At 41.6% G+C, this 19,925-nt stretch overlaps 1 protein-coding gene across 3 annotated transcripts; it reads right to left on the bottom strand.

Annotated features, from left to right (window-relative positions):
* Positions 1 to 380: 380 nt before the first annotated feature.
* fbxo11a (F-box protein 11a) lies at positions 381 to 19,715 on the bottom strand. Of its 3 annotated transcripts, none has more exons than XM_080782626.1 (22): positions 19,302 to 19,714; positions 14,431 to 14,558; positions 14,171 to 14,252; positions 13,257 to 13,401; positions 12,970 to 13,099; positions 11,208 to 11,291; positions 10,542 to 10,674; positions 10,133 to 10,239; positions 9,865 to 9,976; positions 9,625 to 9,731; positions 8,670 to 8,807; positions 7,991 to 8,208; positions 7,263 to 7,443; positions 6,979 to 7,101; positions 6,027 to 6,112; positions 5,792 to 5,868; positions 5,005 to 5,148; positions 3,876 to 3,986; positions 3,221 to 3,328; positions 2,180 to 2,288; positions 1,990 to 2,088; positions 381 to 1,148 (listed from the first exon to the last, which is right to left on the bottom strand). In XM_080782626.1, the coding sequence occupies exons 1-22, from the start codon at positions 19,402 to 19,404 to the stop codon at positions 1,019 to 1,021; spliced, it is 2,655 nt and encodes an 884-aa protein (XP_080638752.1). In that variant the 5' UTR covers positions 19,405 to 19,714; the 3' UTR covers positions 381 to 1,018. The 3 variants fall into 3 exon arrangements, 2 of the variants coding, with proteins under 2 accessions (XP_080638752.1, XP_080638753.1); XM_080782627.1 differs by having other exon boundaries at positions 13,257 to 13,398; XR_013965318.1 differs by having other exon boundaries at positions 1,017 to 1,148; positions 2,238 to 2,288; positions 19,302 to 19,715.
* Positions 19,716 to 19,925: the final 210 nt, after the last annotated feature.

The raw sequence follows: 19,925 nt of genomic DNA, 5'->3' as shown, positions 1-19,925 counted from the left end.
TTATTGTATGACAAAGCTTTACCTACAATATTCTCACCAGATTGTGGCAAATATGACTGATCTATGATTTCCTCCAATGCTTTTTTTAACAGCCTGCAAGGGAAAACACCATGAATAAATCTATGCAAATTGGTGAAAATTGGCATGACACAAATTTCCATTCAGCTTATGTACAATGACTTAATATGTATGGCACTCCTCCAAACGGACTAGACCAAAAAGGTCTTTCAATATCTTTCAGTTATATGCATTGTGCTGAACTGCAAGTGTAAAGTGCTCAACATTGCTGGAGAAAATGTTTAGTGTCATCTTCTCTGTTCTCTTTCACAGAAAGAAGTTAGATACTGCGACATGAGTACAATTACAGCAAGCCTAGGGTGTAATAACCAAAACAAACACATTTAATAAAATAAAAGACATTCAAGTACAGTAAGATTTTTGCATGAAAATACAAAACTACACAAAAAAAGCATTAAAATCAAATCAACATTTTCTTAAAAAAAGAAACGAGAGGAAACAAAAAAGCTGAAGTGCTAGGTTATTCCCCACCGTACATATACACGAGCTCAACAGTTGCCCAGTGATGGAAGCATTGTATTGGAGCTTACTGTATGTCTCCACATGAGGGAAGAATGCCTCTTACGACTGCACGTGTGTCCACAATGGGTCGGTACATGACTGCATTATTCCATGTTCCACTTCTCAAAAGGCATGTGAGCCTGATGGCTCTTGTCCAACATGCCCCCACGCCCTGAGTCAACGATAACCTGCTCTGTTCCATCCAGGGAGTCCTCTTCTGTGTCAATAAATTGCAGGGAAAGGAAAAAGTGTGGCAGCCGTAAGACAACTTCCTTTTTTTTATGTCTCTCAGCATATTTTTGTCCCAAGACTTTTCTTTTAAAGCCACTTAATGGGTTCTGTTAAACTGAATTTAATTATGTTAGAGTTTGTTATTTCTTGCTCCAAAGCAGGACTCAAGAAATGAAGTCTGTAGTCCATCACTGTTGCAGCCTGAAGTTCAGTTGTGCTGCAATGTGTTGGACTCTATAGGAGGAGCAGAGTCATACAGCGTGTCCGTGTCATGAGTTGGCTCTCCTGCTAACGTGCAAGGGTTCGACAGCGTCCCAGCACCACAGTCGCAGAAAAATCTGCAGGGGAGTAAAATAAAGTAAGTTAATACATTTGTTCTCACGGTGGGGTGGTTGAGAGCTACAGACTTAATATACCGGTATAGAACTTACAAACCATTTAGAGCTCATAATAATGCTTTGTTCAGACTGCAGATAAATCCCATTTCTTGTTTCTCAAATATGATATAGGCTGAAGATCCTTACACACCAGGCAGGTTTATTTTGTGCATTGTGTTATTTTAATTTGCATTAATTTTTTATTTGTCTCATTACAGTCCTTACAGTACATCCACACAGAACGCGTCAACCTGTATGAATGAGGCATCACAAAATAGTTTTGTTTATTCACCACGCTCCTGGCGTGTGAAGACCTTTAATGTTCCGACAATATCATTTGAAAGTGATCAGATTGGATGTGTGTATTCAGACATCTGCCCATCTGCTTTGGTTGCTGTGATAACAACAATAGCCATTATGACTTCTGTTATACTAATTGATGACGTCACAGTAGACAGGGCATTGTCACGGCCAAGGTTGCCAGGGTAAAGAGAAGTACAATAAAAACACACACACACACACACACACACACACATCCTCAGTTGAAGCCAGGTGCACCTGGCTGACAATAGAAAAAAGTAAGGTCCGCACAATGAGTAATGCTCCAAAGCATTAAAAATATTTGTTGCGTTTTCCTTACACCGTAGTGGACACGACCTTTCGAGACTAGGCTCTTCATCAGAGCAAGGGGTTGCCAGGGTTACAGTTACACTTAATTAAGCACAGGTGATGCTGATGGGAGGCAAACAGTCTTTCGGACCGGAGAATAAATATAATTTAATACTCATATTCTATGACTGACCTGTCATGCCTGATGAACTCCACATCGTGTCCTTGGTGGCACTTTTTGATGCAGTTCACACAGATGGCGTTGCGGTCTGTTGTGTTACAGGTGTGACACCTACGGGAACAGATGAGAGCAGCCATTAGACTAACGAGACTTGGATACAGAGTACACAGCTTTGACTGTGACGATCACCTCCGATAATTACCTGTAAAAATCGTGCATTGGATAGCTGGTGTAGCTTGAAATCTTGTACAGGCACTGACCTCTGCTCACAGCCTTCTCTATGGCATCTTGATTGTTCATTATTTTGTTATCTGAAAATGGGAGAAAAGAACAATTTACAATTACATTTTTAAACTTGAACAAGCAATTCATGGGTAGAAAAATGTCAAAATATGTGACTGAATGCCATGAGCATTGGGAAGGAAAGTATTATCTCCCGCCAGTAGGTGGCAGCAAAGGTTAAGCTACTGCCACCATTCAGTCCCATTCTATTTGGCCTGCAGAAGAACAGCACTTCCTCTTCCCCTGCAGCAGGCATTGTTGTGATCCTCGTCTATCTATCCATCTTTAGAAACATTCATATTTTACCCGCGAGATAACATGGAGTTACTATTTGAGCTTATAAACATGGTGGCTTTGTTTATCCAGCACGATTATGCACTTAGTGCACTTAGTTCTTTACACAGAGTATTTGACACTAGACTGTAGCTGTTGTATGGTTGTATTGGTAACACAATTAATTTCACGTGCCTTTTACCCAGTAACTGGTATTGTTGACAATAAAGTTGAACCTTGACCTCGATTAGGGCTGTAATTCTGATAAAAAGGGACTAGAAAAGCCTCCATGCCTCTCCATTGTGTACGGACATGCATTGGGATCCAGGCAAAGACAATGGAGCCGAGAGCTATCGTTTGAATGAGGTAAGTCTTTAATATAATGTAATCAATTAATAGGAAGCTAATAAAACACGTAAAAGGAGTCATTGGCGCTGTGGGATTTCATTAAAAAGACGTTAAATCTTTGGATTAGAGTTAAAGGAAAAGAAGAAATAACAGTTTCAACCAGCTAAACTCTATAATTAGTTGACCTGGGGTTCCCCAGGGCTCTACATTGGTTCTGCTTATTTTTACCTCTACATCAAATCTCTTTGGAGAAAACAGAAAATGGTGGTTGATGATGTGGTTGTCTCCATTGGCTTGTTAAAAATGTATAGAGGGTGACGTGTACAAAATGAAGAGTTACCTTTCATCGTTACGTTGACACCAGATGCAAGAAACAGCCCCCCAAAGCGGTTGTTGAAAATCTGATTGCCCTCTAGGGTTGCTGTGGCGTGGTTTGTAATCTCAATACCTAAATACAGAAAAGAGTTGAAATGCAGTCTTAAAACATACAATAGGACAAACACGCCTCAATAGCTAGGGTAGTTTGTCTACAACACTAATGGTTCTCAAAGGACCCCCCAAATTGATATGTATTTAGCTGTGGACCCCCATCTCAAAATGTGGCATGTGCCGGGGACCCCCAGAAGAATAATCCCAAATTTTCCAATGTTTTTAAAACAATGTTAAAAAATAAGTAAATAACAGATGTAAACGGCTGAGTATGTGACTCTAAGCTCTTAAAATGTTTGAGAATCACTGGGGGTCCGATGGGTAATTCCGACGGAGCATTAGTCCGACATGCAGGATCAACAGTCGGACATGCGCTGCTCCCGTGCTTGTGGTTAGGGTTAGGCTTTGAGAGGTAGGTTCAGGTTGTCGGTCTAATGACTGTCAGACCAATAATAGTGTCCGAGGCTCAGAACTAAAGCCTGTACCCGAATCACTGCACTAGATTTGAGTCATTCTTTAGTCAAATAATTAATTCAATCAGCATGCCGACGGCTGACACAACCCACCCGCAGCGAAGCCATCGAATATCCTGTTTTTCCGGAGGATGGGATGGCTGTTGGTGCTGATCAGGACTCCAGCCTGGGCATTTCTGAAGATGTCATTCTCCTCTAGAAGACCTGAGGACAGAGGACACAGAGGCTGTCATCCAATGTCTGCCATCCAGCAGGTTTTGCCTGATCCCATGTGAATGCAGCACGAAATCAACACTGTTTGCCAGTGTAGCAGGTATATGAGAAGATATCCCTGACATGCCAATATTATTTATTGTCACCTTTATTTTGTAATGTGGTGTGGTGCAATAGGCAGTTTTGGGAGCTTGTCTTTTATTTTGGAGTTTTCACTTCCTCCTGCAGCGACATCATCTACCTGCGTTGTGTTCTCCCTCTCACTTGTCTGATGTCAGCCTGTGAGGAGGTGGGTTTGTTCTCTGCTCTTGGTAGATTTCAGTTCTAATGTTTAAGAGTATTTAACCAGTGTAAACTGTGAAATGAGGTTATAATGTCATTCCTTATGTTGCTGTGTAATTGTTTTGCAAAGGTTTGAGTGCTTTAGCAAACTTTTTGCATGTGCAGCATGCTTAATTGTCGTCTTTTCCCCATTACAGACTGCAATGTGTGTGTGCTCACTGTGCTGCAAATGACCTGTGTTAATGCGGTTGCATTATTTTCTGTTTATTTCAATTACTGAATTGTGTCTTTATTGTATTATTATTTACATTTCCATAAAATATAGTGTTCGGTATATAGCCGGTGGTGTATTATTTTCAAGTCTATTGTAATTGTGTATTGTGATGTATAGTGACATATTGAATCTGAATATTGTGTAAGGCATACTAGCCTCTCACTTGTCTGATGTCAGCCTGTGAGGAGACTGGTGTGTGCTGTGCAGACGACCTGTGTTAATGCTGCTGCATTGTTTTGCGTTTTTTTCGTGCAGGTGGCACTGGTGGCAACTAAATAGGCCACCAGTTTGGACTAAAGTGAAACTCTGAGTCCCCTTATCCATCCGAGCACAACACAGCGCAGAGTCGTAGCGAGGGTCTGCAGAGGAGAAGGCCCAGACCGGCGGATACACCAGTCAATGATCATTTCAGCTCGTGGTGAACAAACCACCAAGGTAGGTAGCGACACTCACCTCTGCCTCCGTTGAATATGCAGATCCCGCCGTCCCGGCCGTCATGGATCTTGTTCCTCCGCAGTGTGGGATTGCTGTCCGTTTTGATCCAAACTCCTGCCATGGCGTTGTCAAAGATCTCATTGTCCTCTATGAAGCCTAAGCCTGACACACACACACACACACACACACACACACACACACACACACACACACACACACACACACACACACACACACACACACACACACACACACACACACACACACACACACACACACACACACACACACACACACACACACACACACACACACACACACACACACACACACACACACACACACACACACACACACACACACACACACACACACACACACACACACACACACACACTTTAGTATCGGGGGGAGGGAGGCCATTATGACATCCTGTCTGTAGAGCTTTATGAGCAGAAGACTGGGATAGTCAAGCATCATTCTAGAGTACGAAATAGGACAGTAATCCGTAAAATACACATTCTACCAAGTATACGAATCTGGGTTCTCCCAGCAGCAAAATTTGTACCGCTGAACAAATAATACAGAAGGCTTGTTTGGCCAGAGGATGAATTGCGTCTTCAGCTTCATGCAATGCTACTTGTCCACCAGTAGTGGTCCTACCAGATATACATAAATGTTTCAATAGAAGAGCATCTATACTTTGTTGACCGCGGTCCCTGGGGTGAGCCTGTAGACCAAATGTTTGCCCCAGAATAGGGATGCTAGCATCCATGTAGTTAAGGTTAAGCATGCTTCTTCTCACCAGAATTGTAAACCAAAATGCCACCATTTTGGCCTCCCCAGATCTTGTTCCGTCGGATTTTGGGGTTGCTTCCAGTCCTTTCAAGAGGGAAACATGAGATATATTATGAGCTATATGCCACACAACAAACATTTGCCAACGCACAAATAAAGTAATTATCATCATTCATTACTATTTCCAGATGCTGTATATCAGTTGGACAAGTATGTACAGGAGTCTGTTGAATTCCACAAACCTAATTTGAACCCCAGAATACATGTGATTGTAGATGTCATTGTCTTCTAGCACGCCATGTCCATTGTCATAAAAGTAGACACCAACCTATTTAGACAAGAGCAAAAGAAATATGTTTTAGTTTGTGTTTAGTTTTCAAAAATAGCTTATTTAGCTGATAAAAACTATCGTATCTACTAGCTCACAACACAGCTTGTATCCACCATTTGCTGTATATGCAGAGGTTATAAATGCACCAGACTGCAACTGGTTCACCCAAAACCAGTGATGCTAGGCACACTTTTTATGCAATATGCATCAAGTCTACATGGCAGTCTGATTACACACACACACACACACACACACACACACACACACACACACACACACACACACACACACACACACACACACACACACACACACACACACTTGTCAATAACAGATGTGACAGAGATCTGTCAGTCTCTCATCCATGTGTGTGTCCCTCGTTAATATTCGTATATGTGACCAAATTTAACTGAGGGACTTGCCATTGGATTTTTTTTGAATTTTCGTTTTTTCATGTCATATGAAAACAGGGAATCATAGCTTCAAATTGACATTGGTTGTTCACTTTGAGCCACCATTTTTGGAGATATGGCTTAGACTCAGAGTAATGTCTTGCAGAAAACAGCGAGTTGAGAAAACGGGCTTGAAATGTTCACTTCTGTGGTCTCTAACATTACTCCTAGCTACATGTTTAAGTATTTATTTCATATTTTCAGCTCTGACACTTAATTCAGACATGCTCTAGTATGTGAAGAGTCTGCCTGTGCTATTAACTCATTTTGAAAAAATTAATAAATACAAAATTCTCCTCTGGTGAAAAGCTGGAATTTGCACGATGGCAGTCTCTCAGTCAAATCTGGTCACATATGTTTGTATACATACGTTTGTAACATTCTTGTGTGTGTGTGTGTGGGTGTGTGTACCTGCTTCCCGCTGTGTATCCGGTTCCTCCTCAATACAGGCGTACTCCCCGTTGTAACCCACACTCCTGCCAGTGTGTTGCTGTACACCTCGTTCTCCTCTATTACACCTTGGCCCTTTTCATGCTGCAGGACACATGTAATGTTATATATGTTAACACACCATGTAAAATATACCGGTAATATACTACATTACAGAAAATGGTCATCGACTATTACAGTACACACACATTCCATGGGTATGGTGCATATGCTAGTGCTAACCATAGTAAATAATAAATATTCACCACATATATGCCGCCATGCTGTCCGTCATGGATCTTGTTGTGCCTGACAATAGGACAGCTGTTTGTCCGGATCTGGATTCCAGCCAGCGCGTTGCCGTAGATGTCATTTCCCTCGATAAGGCCGCGACCGTCACCGAAAATGTAAACGCCACCTTGGTTACCATTAAAAATGGCATTGCCCCTGTGTTTGGATAAATCACAGGACATTTCAACACCCCACACATCCCTTAGCTGCGAGCCAATTACCTTCATCCACTGAAGAGCTATTTCTAAAGTAGCCAATCGCTTTTTAAACCTTTTAAAAATCTTTGCTGAAAAAGAAAAGACCCCTAGGGGTCCTTGAGGGAGTTCCAGGGGGTCCCCAGCTAAAAGATAGTTAGGAACCACAAGGACCCTTATGGGTCTGTACACTGAGAGTTAAATTAACTTTGATTTTACAATATACAGTACATTAGGGTCCCAGAGATAGAAATGCCATTAAATAGGGGACCGTAGCTTAATTCAGGTCAAACCGGGGGCCCTTAAAGAAAATGGTTAAATCACTGCTAGAGCCGTACAAATATTCTCTTATGGGGGTTCTTGGCATATATTTTCTAATGGGGCGGGTCCGCAAGCGAATTAGTATCATTTTGGGGGTCCTTGACATGAAAAAGTTTGGGAACCACTGTTCTATAGTAAATCTCTTCGCAAGAAATAAACAGAAAATATAGCGTTGTGACGGCACTAACCTTATTGTTGGATCACTATTGGAGGTGATCCACACCCCAGCAAAGTTGTTTGCATAGATCTTGTTTTCGATGAACTGTCCACGGCCCTTTTCATGCACGTAGATCCCCCCCGTTTGGCCGTGATGGATCTCACAGCGGACCACCGTGGGGTTGGCGTACGCCTTCACCTCAAAGCCCGCAATGCGGTTTCTGTGGATGTTGCAGCTTTCGAAGTAACCCTGACAACCGGGGAGAACAGAAAATGATTTTCAGTAGAAGATTGTTTATCCAAAATGTCATAGCAAGGTATACAATATATACTTTTTTTGGTCTTTTTTTGTAAACTAGTATTATGCAACTGAATATATACTTTAGATCAACTTACAGTAATTGGAAAAACTATTCAATTCAACCCATCAAACAATAACAGGCACTCGGTGCCGCGCTATGAGCTTGTAGATCTGCTATTGTTCAATAGCTAAAGAATAACATAATGCTTAAACCACCAAAAGGGGTTCCCCATCCTGAATGGTGGGTTAACATTATCAAAGCAATTGTCCGTCACTGGTCACTGGTCTCATGCCGGTATTTAGCCTTGGATGGAATTTATCAGCAGCTTTGGGCTGCAGTCACAAATAACCCGACTCTGACTTTGTCTCCGTACAGCAGACAAAACAAAACGCATCAGGTTTCAGCTTACCATTCCATGATCAAAGGTGAAGACACCCACGTCTCGGCCATGGTGGATGTGATTCCGTCGTATTATGGGGTTGCCATGGTTTTTCACCCAGATCCCAGCCAGCGCGTTGTTTGAGATCTCATTGTCTTCATAAATGCCCTGAAAATAGAAGAAGACAGAAAAAGAGCTGAAGTCAGAGGCGTTTGTTGATCATCTTGTGCAGCAGTGGTTTTCAACCCTTCATATCAAGGACCACTATTTTATTCAGCATTTGAACCACGGAACCACCATTTGATGACATTTAGCGTTGCAGACACGAAACTAAAGAACATGTACACATGTCCATGCTGTATTGATGGAGAGATAACAGGCAAATGCTCAAACAAAATAACTATTCTTCTACATTCTCTAATTGTGTAGACTTCTTGTAAATTAACTTATTAAGTAATGCAGATGTTTAACAATAATTGAACTCCTGAGAGTGTAAAATGAAACCAAATGGTCCTGTATGGGTCCATTTGGTTTCATTTTACCAACTCTCCCATAATTTATCTGGGGACCACCTGGAATACCTTCATGGACCACTGGTGGAAAACCACTGTTGTACATATTACAATACTTTACTTTTCGCATCTGCTTGAGCTCAGCATTGCACTGAGGACTATAAAGTGACCTGACTTCACTTTCATCGTCAAGTACAACTTTGTAACTTTGTAAAATGTAAGCGCAGGCACAAAGATTAAATATAGACAAGGTCAGAAAGCTGCATTCCTAATTTCCTGCACATTTTAAATTTACGCACGCACGCACGCACGCACACACACACACACACACACACACTTATAATTCAATGGCTTTTAAACCCCTTATTTATCTTTGTTAGAATTTGTTTTTTAATTGCTGACTAGCTTCTACTGAACACATACATTTATTACATTATACAGCGTTCCTACAAGGTGTACTAGGTATATCTCACCTGTGCATGATCTGTAATGTAAAGCCCCACATTCTCACAGTCGCTGATGTTGCAATGCTTTATTGTGGGGCAAGCACCCTGGCCACTAACGCAGACAGCGGACCCCACTGAAACAGAGAAACAGGGACTTAGAAATGCAATGCTAAATCACATGCCTTCACCAAGATATTATGGAAATGTCCCCATTATATCTTAAGACGTCAGAATACACATACAGCAGCGACAATAGGATAAGGTTACCTGTGCATGTGCTGCGTATGATGCAGTGATCAATGATGGGGCTACAGTTGACTGTAATTTCCAAGCAGTGATGTGCATTGTGGTGCTGGGCGGATTTATCATCAGGATTGAACTACGAGGGAGAGAAGAGTATTTATCAATATACTTATTAACAGCAACAGTGAAATAATTCACAGGTTAAGCTGGCACGGCATGCATAGAATGAATCAAACAAAAGACCAAAGATTGCCATATGGCCTACAAATGTTATATTAACTGGTTGTCTCACCCTTATGGTCATGTATCCAACATATGCATCCTCTGAACCTTCCATGAACACAAATGTAGAATCTCTGGTATTCTCAATGACCACCTTGTCGGCAACCTTTCCTGGAGCTGTAAAATGGAGATACTGTTAAATTGGAGACAAAGCCAGCTACACGCATACAGAGGTTAGGCTTCAGAAGGTTATTATAGTTAGACTAGCACATGTGTTTATTGAGAATCAATTGCCTTCACAAAAAGTGCCTATTGTAATAACTATCACCTTTTAAACTAAAACTTAATTCTGAAACTAATAAAAACTGAGAGAGCATCTTTAAACAATAGCAACTGTGAAAACTAAACTAAGCAAGGAAATTACAAAAAAGAATAATAATAATAATAATAATACAAAACTACAGTAACACACTACATACCTGCTCCGATCATTGTAATGGGTGACTCGATGTAGATCCATTCATCTGTGTAAATACCCGAGTGGACGAATATCAGACCATCAAAGTGTGCCTCCTGGACCCCTCCAAGGGCATCCTCGATGGTGTCATAGTACTGCGGAGAGAGTACATAGTTGTGCAACACATTGTGAGCCTATAGATCTGCCATTTGATAGTGTTGATTGTTGATAAAATGAAGCCATGATGACTAAAACTATGACTAAAATGTGAGGGAGGGACTAGAGAAGAAGAGATCATGTTATGCTTGGTTGCGCTTGGGTTGTTGAAAATAGTTGATGTAAAAGCACACATTGTAGATCACCTATTTTCAGCATGCAAACAAGTGTAAAATCTGCCATTACAACGCCATCAAGGCCTGCACAAAGGCATTTTTGTCTACACAAAACTGTAGATTTAGTCGACTAAAATCATATGATATTTAGTCGACAAACCTAGACTAACACTAAAGAATTTCAGATGTCTAAAATAAATAATATAATAAATAAATAAAACTAAATTTAGTTTTATTCCAAAGACTGCTGCCAAAATCAACACTGCTAAGAAACAAAATATAAATCACAGGCATGAAGATCAGGTTTATGTGTAGAAATTGAAAAAAAGAAAGAAAACTAAAGTTAGTTCACTTACAAGCATGTTTTCCCTTCCCTTGTATCTGGCAGGATTACTGTAGAAGTGTTCAGCAAAGCCTGGTTTAACATGTGCTCCTTTGTACTGTGAAGAAAAATAGAAATCCCAAGAATGAATTTAACACCAACTGCACACGAGGGAATTAACAGGCCATACTTATCTTGATATAAAGCTGATTAATTACAGAAGCCATCAAAAGATCTCGGAATAAAGCTGAACATTGAATTCAATTAAAAGGTTTTAAAAAGGTTAACGAGGAAAACATGGAGACGCGATTAGTACACACTGTGTACCTCCACACTGCATACTAAATATCAACATTATGGTCACTGGCGTTGCTTTTTAACATGACATTAGATGTATTCACAGAACATTACTGGAGAATTGGGTGTATAATGCATTATAATCGCATTAATGTGCTTAAAAGGCATTACAACACTAGTTATAAATGTTTATAATTATATAGGCCTATGACAACCGCTATGTCATAATGCAGTGGAACAGCCCATAACTACCTTAAGACCTGAGGCCCCGATTATACAAATGTCTTCTAAATCCTGACAGTTTTCTGAATAACCCACGTTTCTATGTCAGCGCTTCTCAAACTATTTCATGTCAAGGACCCTCAGAATTATATGTAATTGGCCGCAGACCCCATTGTTGACTCCCATTGTAACAATGGAATGCGGAAGTGCTCATTCTATCTCAATGGGATAGTTCCAGCCATAGGATCAATGTTTGGAACTATAGCCCAAGCCCATAGGCACCCGCTTTGTGGCGAGATCAAAGCGTGTCGCTACTCTCCTACTCTACACCATAGATTTTTTTTCTTTTCACTGTTTTGTTTATTCAAGATTCAGGGTATACAGTAAATCAAATGACAGCATATGTGACACAACCATATGAAACATATCAAAGATAACAAAATGTTGAGTCCATACACAAAATATTGTGGTAGCATAAAATAAAAATAAGAAAATAAAATAAAAAGTTGCATAGTCCTATGCTAACATGGAAACGACACTGATAAACCACATAACCTGAATCAAGTTTTAAAACAAAAACAAGACAAACGTACGACAAGACAAGACAACATGGCATGGTCATTGGTCACCCTTCCTACACCATAGATATTTAAGAAATAGATGCCTCATTGGCTGCTGCAGTTCGTTGGAGCCATGTGTGTTGACGGCAGGGCGGAAGAATTTACACTGGTACACCAGAAGAGTGGACGGCACACTACGTCATGCTGCCACTCAAGTGACTACTGGCCAATCACAGCTCATCTTTTCTCGGGACTTATCAGACCCGAACATGCGCTCTGTGACGCACGCTCATGCTTCCGCGGGGCTTCGCAAGGATTCTCGGGAATTTTTTGCCCTCCCTTGAGCCGAAAGGGGCTCAACCTTTATATGTCTATGCTCTACACTCTGGACGACTCTTGGCTCCTGCCCTACACTTCCTGCTGACACCCTCCCGTCCCCTGGCCTCCCTCCCCCGAACGTGGGCCAATTGTGTTCACAAAGATGCCCGAAAAAGCCGGATGCATCACGATGGATTTGGACCCAAAACCTCTGTGGTCTTTACCACTGCGCCACAAGAGTGATCAGAGATTAATTTATGTTTTGTGTACGCGGCTAAACGTTTTACCACTGCTCCATCCCTAAATAGCATTAAAGCTAAACGTGTGCGACCTTTACATGTGTATAACAGTGTAGGTCAGCAGCAGAGGGTCAGACGGACACACACAGAGATTGCATACCAGTTGCTGAAAGCTTTCCTTCCACGGGTTTGGCTGTTCATACTCTTCTGGGTTAATCTGGAAGAACTTCCCTGCCTCAGGGTGCATCATGGGCCGTGTGTACTCAAACACCTCCATATATAATCTCTTCCTGCAAACGGAAGACATAGAAAAGTCATTTGAAATTAATACTACGTAATATCACAATCAATTATCATAAACACTTCCTCAACCTTGAATATCCCCAATGAAAAATGTCCAACATGAGTCCCAATAAACAGTCCAATAATCAGAACCATTATTCTCACCAGAGAATAGGATCATTGGCCAGCTCGCTGAAGCGCTTGCACACACACGCAGCACGACACAAGTCCTGCTCTAACAGGTAGGAGAATATCTTCAGCACCACCTCATCTGGAAGCTTCTCCTGTAGATACTGCTCTGCTGGAGCTGCTGGCGAGTAAAAAAAAAAGAAAAGCATCCTATCATAATTGTATCAATAGGGACAAATAAATAAATAAAAACATTTTAGGTGCAAAAACTTACTAACTTTCAGAAACCAAACTGACATAGGAGGACCCAAAACAACTTCTTGTTTAGATGCAGAATTAAAGATCTCTAATGCATTAACAATTAGAAATTAAATTATATAAATATAAATTATATATATGTTTTTATCATTAATTTGCTATGTTTTGACGGACATCCTCAATTACAACATGGTAAAAATAATCTGTATCTGCATTCTCCTGGATGCATGCATAACAAGGAACAAAAGCACAAATTGTGGTCAGACTGCCAGGACACATCTGGAGGTGATCTGGCACACGCAGTGATTAGATGTCAGCCTAAGTAAGAGTAGTGTGCATTAAATACAATTCAGCCAATATTTACATCAGACAACCACCATGGCTTTATAAAGCATGGAATTGACTTTTCGCCCAACACACACACACACACACACACACACACACGCACGCACGCACGCACGCACGCACGCACGCACGCACGCACGCATCTGGAACCTGACTCTAATTAATGCCTGCCATTAGAATTTATGCATTCAGGGTTGACTGCACCAATGATTAATTGAATCCATTTCTATTCTTTGTGATTGCATTGCCTTCGTGATCTGGAATTCAGGTGGTTAGTCTGATGGTTAGTACATCTCAGGAGTCAGGTCAATTGTGGAATGTGCAGGACGAATATGTTCCTTAATTACCTGGCAACTCTTGGCACTTTCCTGAAACTCTAGGACGTTTAGGCCGATGTCCAAAGTTGTCTGTGGTTGAAGTGGAAGCACCCTGTTGATAATACATTATGTTTTAAAATCAGTGGAGGAATTTCTTATGGAACTAGAAATATAATGTATTATTTTTATCTACTTTCTACAAGGCTTTATTGACCATGTTGTTTCACTAAAAGCTACTTTAAAAAGGTACGGTATGTTGGACTGCTGTAGGTGTTAGAAAAATGTTGCACCTCCATGTTTGTCTTTGTCGGACACACTGTTCTCTTGGGTAATAGAGACTTTCTTCTAAGTTGGTAGGGACTATTCTGAGCTCCTGGACCGGATTCTTCTGCGACCATTTCTGCAGGAACGTCCTCATCTGTAAATGGGGGAGGGGGATGAACATTTGTATTTGTCACATTAATAATAAAAAAATCCAAACTCTTCAAAATCCCTTTCCTAATAAATTATATTTGATCATACTCATGCATTTAAATACTCTTACATATACAATTTTGTCTTTTTAATTAAAGTCTCTGCTGTGGCACTGGAGACCTGAAATGAGTACAGCTTATTGTGCATTAACATACATTTCATGTATTGTACAGTCAGTTACATATACCTGTAACAGTGCTGGGCACAGCAGAACCCACACCGCACACACCAAAAAAAGAAGATGCTTCAATGTTTTACTTATTACAGTATTTCCATGGTATTTAACATGTTATTTTCTAATTCTCCCCCATTTTGATGGTATTTTTATTCTTCTAATCTTGCAGACTAATTACACTGATCAGCCTCAGATTTCTTGTGCACGCTGCCAGCAGGCCAAGAAAGAAGTCAATCCTTAGATATATAACTGTTATTTTTGTGAATCTTTGAACATCAAACCCACGATCAGTCCATCTAATCTTATCACAGTAGGTCAAGTCTTGCTCAAATATGGAGTTCCACATGGCTCCAGTCTGCCCTCAAACTACTGACATCATATTGATTACATCAGTCTTGTCCAAACACTGATGGAACACCTAATGGAAATGTGTGCTCCACTCAGTCAGCGTCCCTCTCTAATTTGCAATCTACTGACGCACTAGTTCTCAATGTCTGGTTCTGGGCCCACCAGGGGTACAAATGGACCCTTACGGGTCTGTAAAGGTGGTTGCACAGTTGCACACTGGGCACGTTTTTCGGAAAACAGACGGAAAAACTCTGCTAAAAATCTGAAAACGCGTCCAGTGTGCAGGGAGTGTAAAGAGGCCTCCAGACAGCACAGATTCCTTCACGATTCGGCATCGGAAAGGGTTTCTTGCCGTCTCCTGCCTGTCGGCAGGTTATCGATAGCTAGCTAGCTAGCTTATCGACGAGGATCAGGACAGACCGGGCTTGCTCGGTCGTTGAGCAAACGGATTCTCCCGTCCATAGTGAAGAGAGGAGGGGGAGTGGGGTAAAGGCTCTGTAGAGCACCCCTATTGGTTGTTTAGCTTGTCAATCAAAGAGACGGTGCAGAGCTAGAGGCAGGTTTGTTATTGTCTGTACTCTGTTGCTACCTTCGAGAAGTGACGGGTTATCACGATAATAAATAATATGCATACTGAATGACTGCTTGGTGTGACCAAGCAGTTCATAGTGGTGTCATTTGCTCTTGCTTAATGTAAGTCGCTCTGGATTAAGAGCGTCTGCTAAATGCCTAAATTGTAAAATTGTAAATTGTAAAACCTTTTGGGGGACTTTTCAGGGTGATACAGGCGTGTCTGTGTTGAGGAAAAGGGCAGAACAGATTCAACAGAATATCAGACATGCATTGGCATACATCATATATATGCCATCATATGTTTGACGCTTTTGGGCAGAAGCCTTGTATGTCCAAAACAGTTACATTTTAGGAAATGGAAAGAAATAATGTCAGCTCCTCCAATGGATCCAATGTAAATTATTTAATAAGTCACAAGCTCGTTAATACTTCATTACTTAAATATGTATAAAAAACCAGAGCCACCACCGAGCAAGTTAAAGAGAGCGAGTTGCCGTGGGGAATTCGACATCACCAACCCTACCTCTAAACCTAACCCGAACCGCACACGGCAGCCTCGTTTGAGTCTTAACCGACCACATATGGCCACGTATGACCTTCAGTCTGATTAACCACCTGCACTATCGCGTCTGTGGTTATTGCCTGTCGGTGATTTATCTATAAACAATGACCACTCAGCCATACATTATCCCTTACTGAACAGACTGCAGAGACCTGTCTTTCAGTGCAACTGGCATGTAACGTGACTTTGACCCAAGCTCAACACCTTGCCCACGACAGACCCAGATGGAGAGACCTGGTTGCTACGTTTGGCTCTATGCGCCCTGAAGTGCAAGAGGACTAAGTACCGTAAGTAAGTTGAGAACAACTTACTTACGGACTTGCTGTCCATAGATCATCCAGTTCACTTGTGACTTTTCAAACAAACTTGTCAGTACTCAGTAACATGCTATAAATACAATGTAACAATGTTAAAGAAGCAATTGCAACACAGAATTGATCAATGCAACCGTTCCGTAACATTTGCAATGTTACCTGCTTTTTGCCAGAATGAATTCCCAGATCTCATCAAGAGGGGGCTTGAATGTACTAAAAAATGAAATAATCTCTTCAAGAGAAAATAAATATTGAAAAGGCATATTCACACTGGCAGGACTCGATACCCTCCTGAGGAGAGATGCAAACGCTGCTTGTTGCTCTGGTTGCATGGATGATTCCCAGGCTACTAGACAGGTGGTAACCACTACAAACAATGGATGTATGGCCAACTAGCCCAGGTAAAGCAAACTTGCACCTTATACGATAGTAACGAATCCGATACGATATTACCAAAGTGTAGATCTATTTCAACTTATAGCTCAACAAACATTATAAATAATCATCACTGCAATAATGATGATCATAGACAGTGTATGGAGGGTCAGCCACCTTTTTGACCTAAGTCCCATGTTTTTATTTTCTGATAGTCAGCGACAGCATGCCATATCAACATTAAGTTTAATTATTTATGACACATCAAAAATGTTAACAGATTTTGATTTCCCATATAGGATAACCTTTTAGAATTCCATGCTAGAAGGCTTTCTTACCTTTATTTGTAGTTGTTACGTCCCCAACAAAGAGGTCCAGGTGTTATTTTGTGCAAAAGTACATTATTGGCCATTTCCCCTAATATAAGCCCTCAATGGGGGTTGGGTTTTTGTGCTAATTCGCTTTTTTCGAGCTGATTTTTGAGCGATTGAAATTAGCGAATTTGCACAACACCCCATAGCCCCATTCAATTCAATGCAATTCAATGTAATTCATTGAGGGCTTGTGATAGGGGAAATAGCCAATAATGTGATTTGCCCAAAATAACACCTGGACCTCTTTGGTGGGGACGTAACAACTACAAATAAAGGTAAGAAAGCCTTCTAGTATGGGATTTTCCTTAAGATATTTTCTTTAACAACATTGCAATGATCATTAGACTCATAAACCCACATATCTCCCAGACTCCACTCCCTCCCGTTTCGGGTGCCCAGTCAGTGTTTGCATGAATGTAGAATTACTGGTATGTAAAGAATGTCATTAGCCTACAGATGTGAGGGGACATAATTGATTGAATTGATTTCATTTTAAACAAAATATGCTCTCACACTTAAGCCAGTGCCAATGTTGTCACCAGGGCCTAAGGTTGCCTACCCCTACTTACTCAGGTAATTATGGACACAAAGGTAATATGTCCACTGTCCAGTTGAAACCTATGAGAATAACTATTTACAACAAGTAACAAATGTAGTCCTGTTGCACCCGTCATGCATGTTGGGGACCAACAGGCGCTGCAAACAATTAAATGAGTTCTACGCCAATCAGACTGTTCAGAGAAAATTGAAACATCTGTGTTGGTGTAAGACTACATTGAAACTCATGAATAGGAAAGGGTGAGCTGTTGTGATACATTTGGTGAGTAATTTGGGTGGGGGCAGAGGTATTTTCTTGTTCTAATCTGTTCTTCTGTTGATCAATCTCAAGGTATCTAAGCACTCACATCCTCTGTCTTTTCGCTGCCTGCCTTGTCCCCTTGCTATGAGGTTGACAGATACTAGCAGGCTGAAGCAATTAGCCAAATCAATTCAAATTTAATGTGGTATTTCATAGATCGTGATCAATGCATGCCAACAAACTGCAGATAACCATAACAGGCATGATAATATACAAATCCCCTCGCTCGTAAATAAAGTTGACATGTTTACTAACACGGTTGGCGTTAGCTCTGCTAGCATCGTTAGCTCTGCTAGCATCTAAAGAGGGTTAGGTTCCCAGTGAGCCCCGCTTTATGTTGCTAACGCCGTGGCGTTTGTTTGTATGGCCAGAACGCCATCAACTGGTTCGTGCCAGTAACATAACGACGATCAATTAAAACAGAAATACCAACTAAGGCACACAGGGAACAGACAGAGTCGGCGCAATTAAAGAAAGAAAAACAAACAAAGCGAGGCCTGGCTGATTAATGTACACACGGAGCCTCGGTGTTTCCTGGCTGGCTAATGGCTCTGGTTAATATGGCGTTCACAACAACGTAAAGCATCGTTCTCGCGAGAGTCGTAAAAATAACTGACGTACAAGCTAACAACGCGACGCAGTTCGACGAGTCCTTTGCTTGTAGATCTGTTATTTTTTGCGAGCGACACCGTCGTACTACGGAGTGTAGAGGAGCCCTAACGTTGTCGTTTCTATTTTTCCACTTTAATCGTTTTTTTGTTGGATCGCCAGAAGACAGTTCCAACAAAAACGTCCACTGTTTCTGCTGGACATATCGTTACATACGTTATAACGCTGCACACACACGTTATAACGTTACACACACACACACACACACACACACACACACACACTACAGCTCGAATCTCCTTAGAAAAGCAAAAGAAAGCCGACCAGTATTACGTACTGCTGAAAAAAATGACGCATTTGATTATTTTTCTTTAAATGACGTATTTGCCATGTTAAAAAAATCCAGGTGAAAATACGTCATTTTTTCCCCCCCGTCAACAAGAAGCGAGAAGAAAAAGGTGGTATCCATGATCTCTCATATAAGGAGGTTGTTGTTACCTCCTCCTCTATCCTGGTGCTGGTGGTTCCTCTCCGGCTGCACCGGGCGCGGCCTGGTCGACACTCGCCTTGGTCTTCTGCTACTCGCTCTGACGGAGTTCATTTGCGGCCCAGCCTGGAGAATCTGGAAGAAATCTCTCGAACCCTTCTTGTTCTTCAGCAGAGGAGGAGGTGAGGTCGACGAAGGAGATCGACACCAGGACCAGTATTATGTTTTTTTCCTAAACATTGCGCTCTCTCTTTTTTCCCGTGATTTGAGGAGGAAGGAGAGAGAGAGAGAGAGAGAGAAGGAGGAGGAGGTAAGGGGGGAAAACAACAAATGCTGGGCTGGCTGGCTGGCTGCTGCTGCGGCGCCTCCTCTTCTTCTCGTCGCTGGTTCTACTACCCCCGTTCTGCTGCTGCCGCTGCTGCTGCAGGAGGAGCCATAACAGACAAGGAGGACCTACCTACCGTACGTCCACATACACTACACCACCAGCCAGGGGCCAAGGCAACAAACACACACACACACACACGCACACACACACACACACACACACGCACACACACACACACACACACACACACACACACACACACACATCACATGGGAGGTGATGGGAGGACCTTTCATTCCATCACGAA

The sequence above is a fragment of the Protomyctophum bolini genome, assembly GCF_963924005.1.
Source record: "Protomyctophum bolini genome assembly, chromosome: 14".
NCBI lineage: Eukaryota > Metazoa > Chordata > Actinopteri > Myctophiformes > Myctophidae > Protomyctophum > Protomyctophum bolini.
The sequence above is the reverse complement of the archived record's forward strand: the minus strand, read 5'-3'. Positions and strand labels throughout refer to the sequence as shown.

Bases quoted from the DNA above. Each gene is read 5' to 3' on its own strand.
- fbxo11a (XM_080782626.1), bottom strand. From the start codon at position 19,404: ATGAACTCCGTCAGAGCGAGTAGCAGAAGACCAAGGCGAGTGTCGACC. The intron at 8,808-9,624 runs GTGAGATATACC...TTCTATTTTCAG, and splicing joins ACATTACAGATCATGCACAG to GGCATTTATGAAGACAATGA. The intron at 3,987-5,004 runs GTGAGTGTCGCT...CTCTGTCCTCAG, and splicing joins CATATTCAACGGAGGCAGAG to GTCTTCTAGAGGAGAATGAC.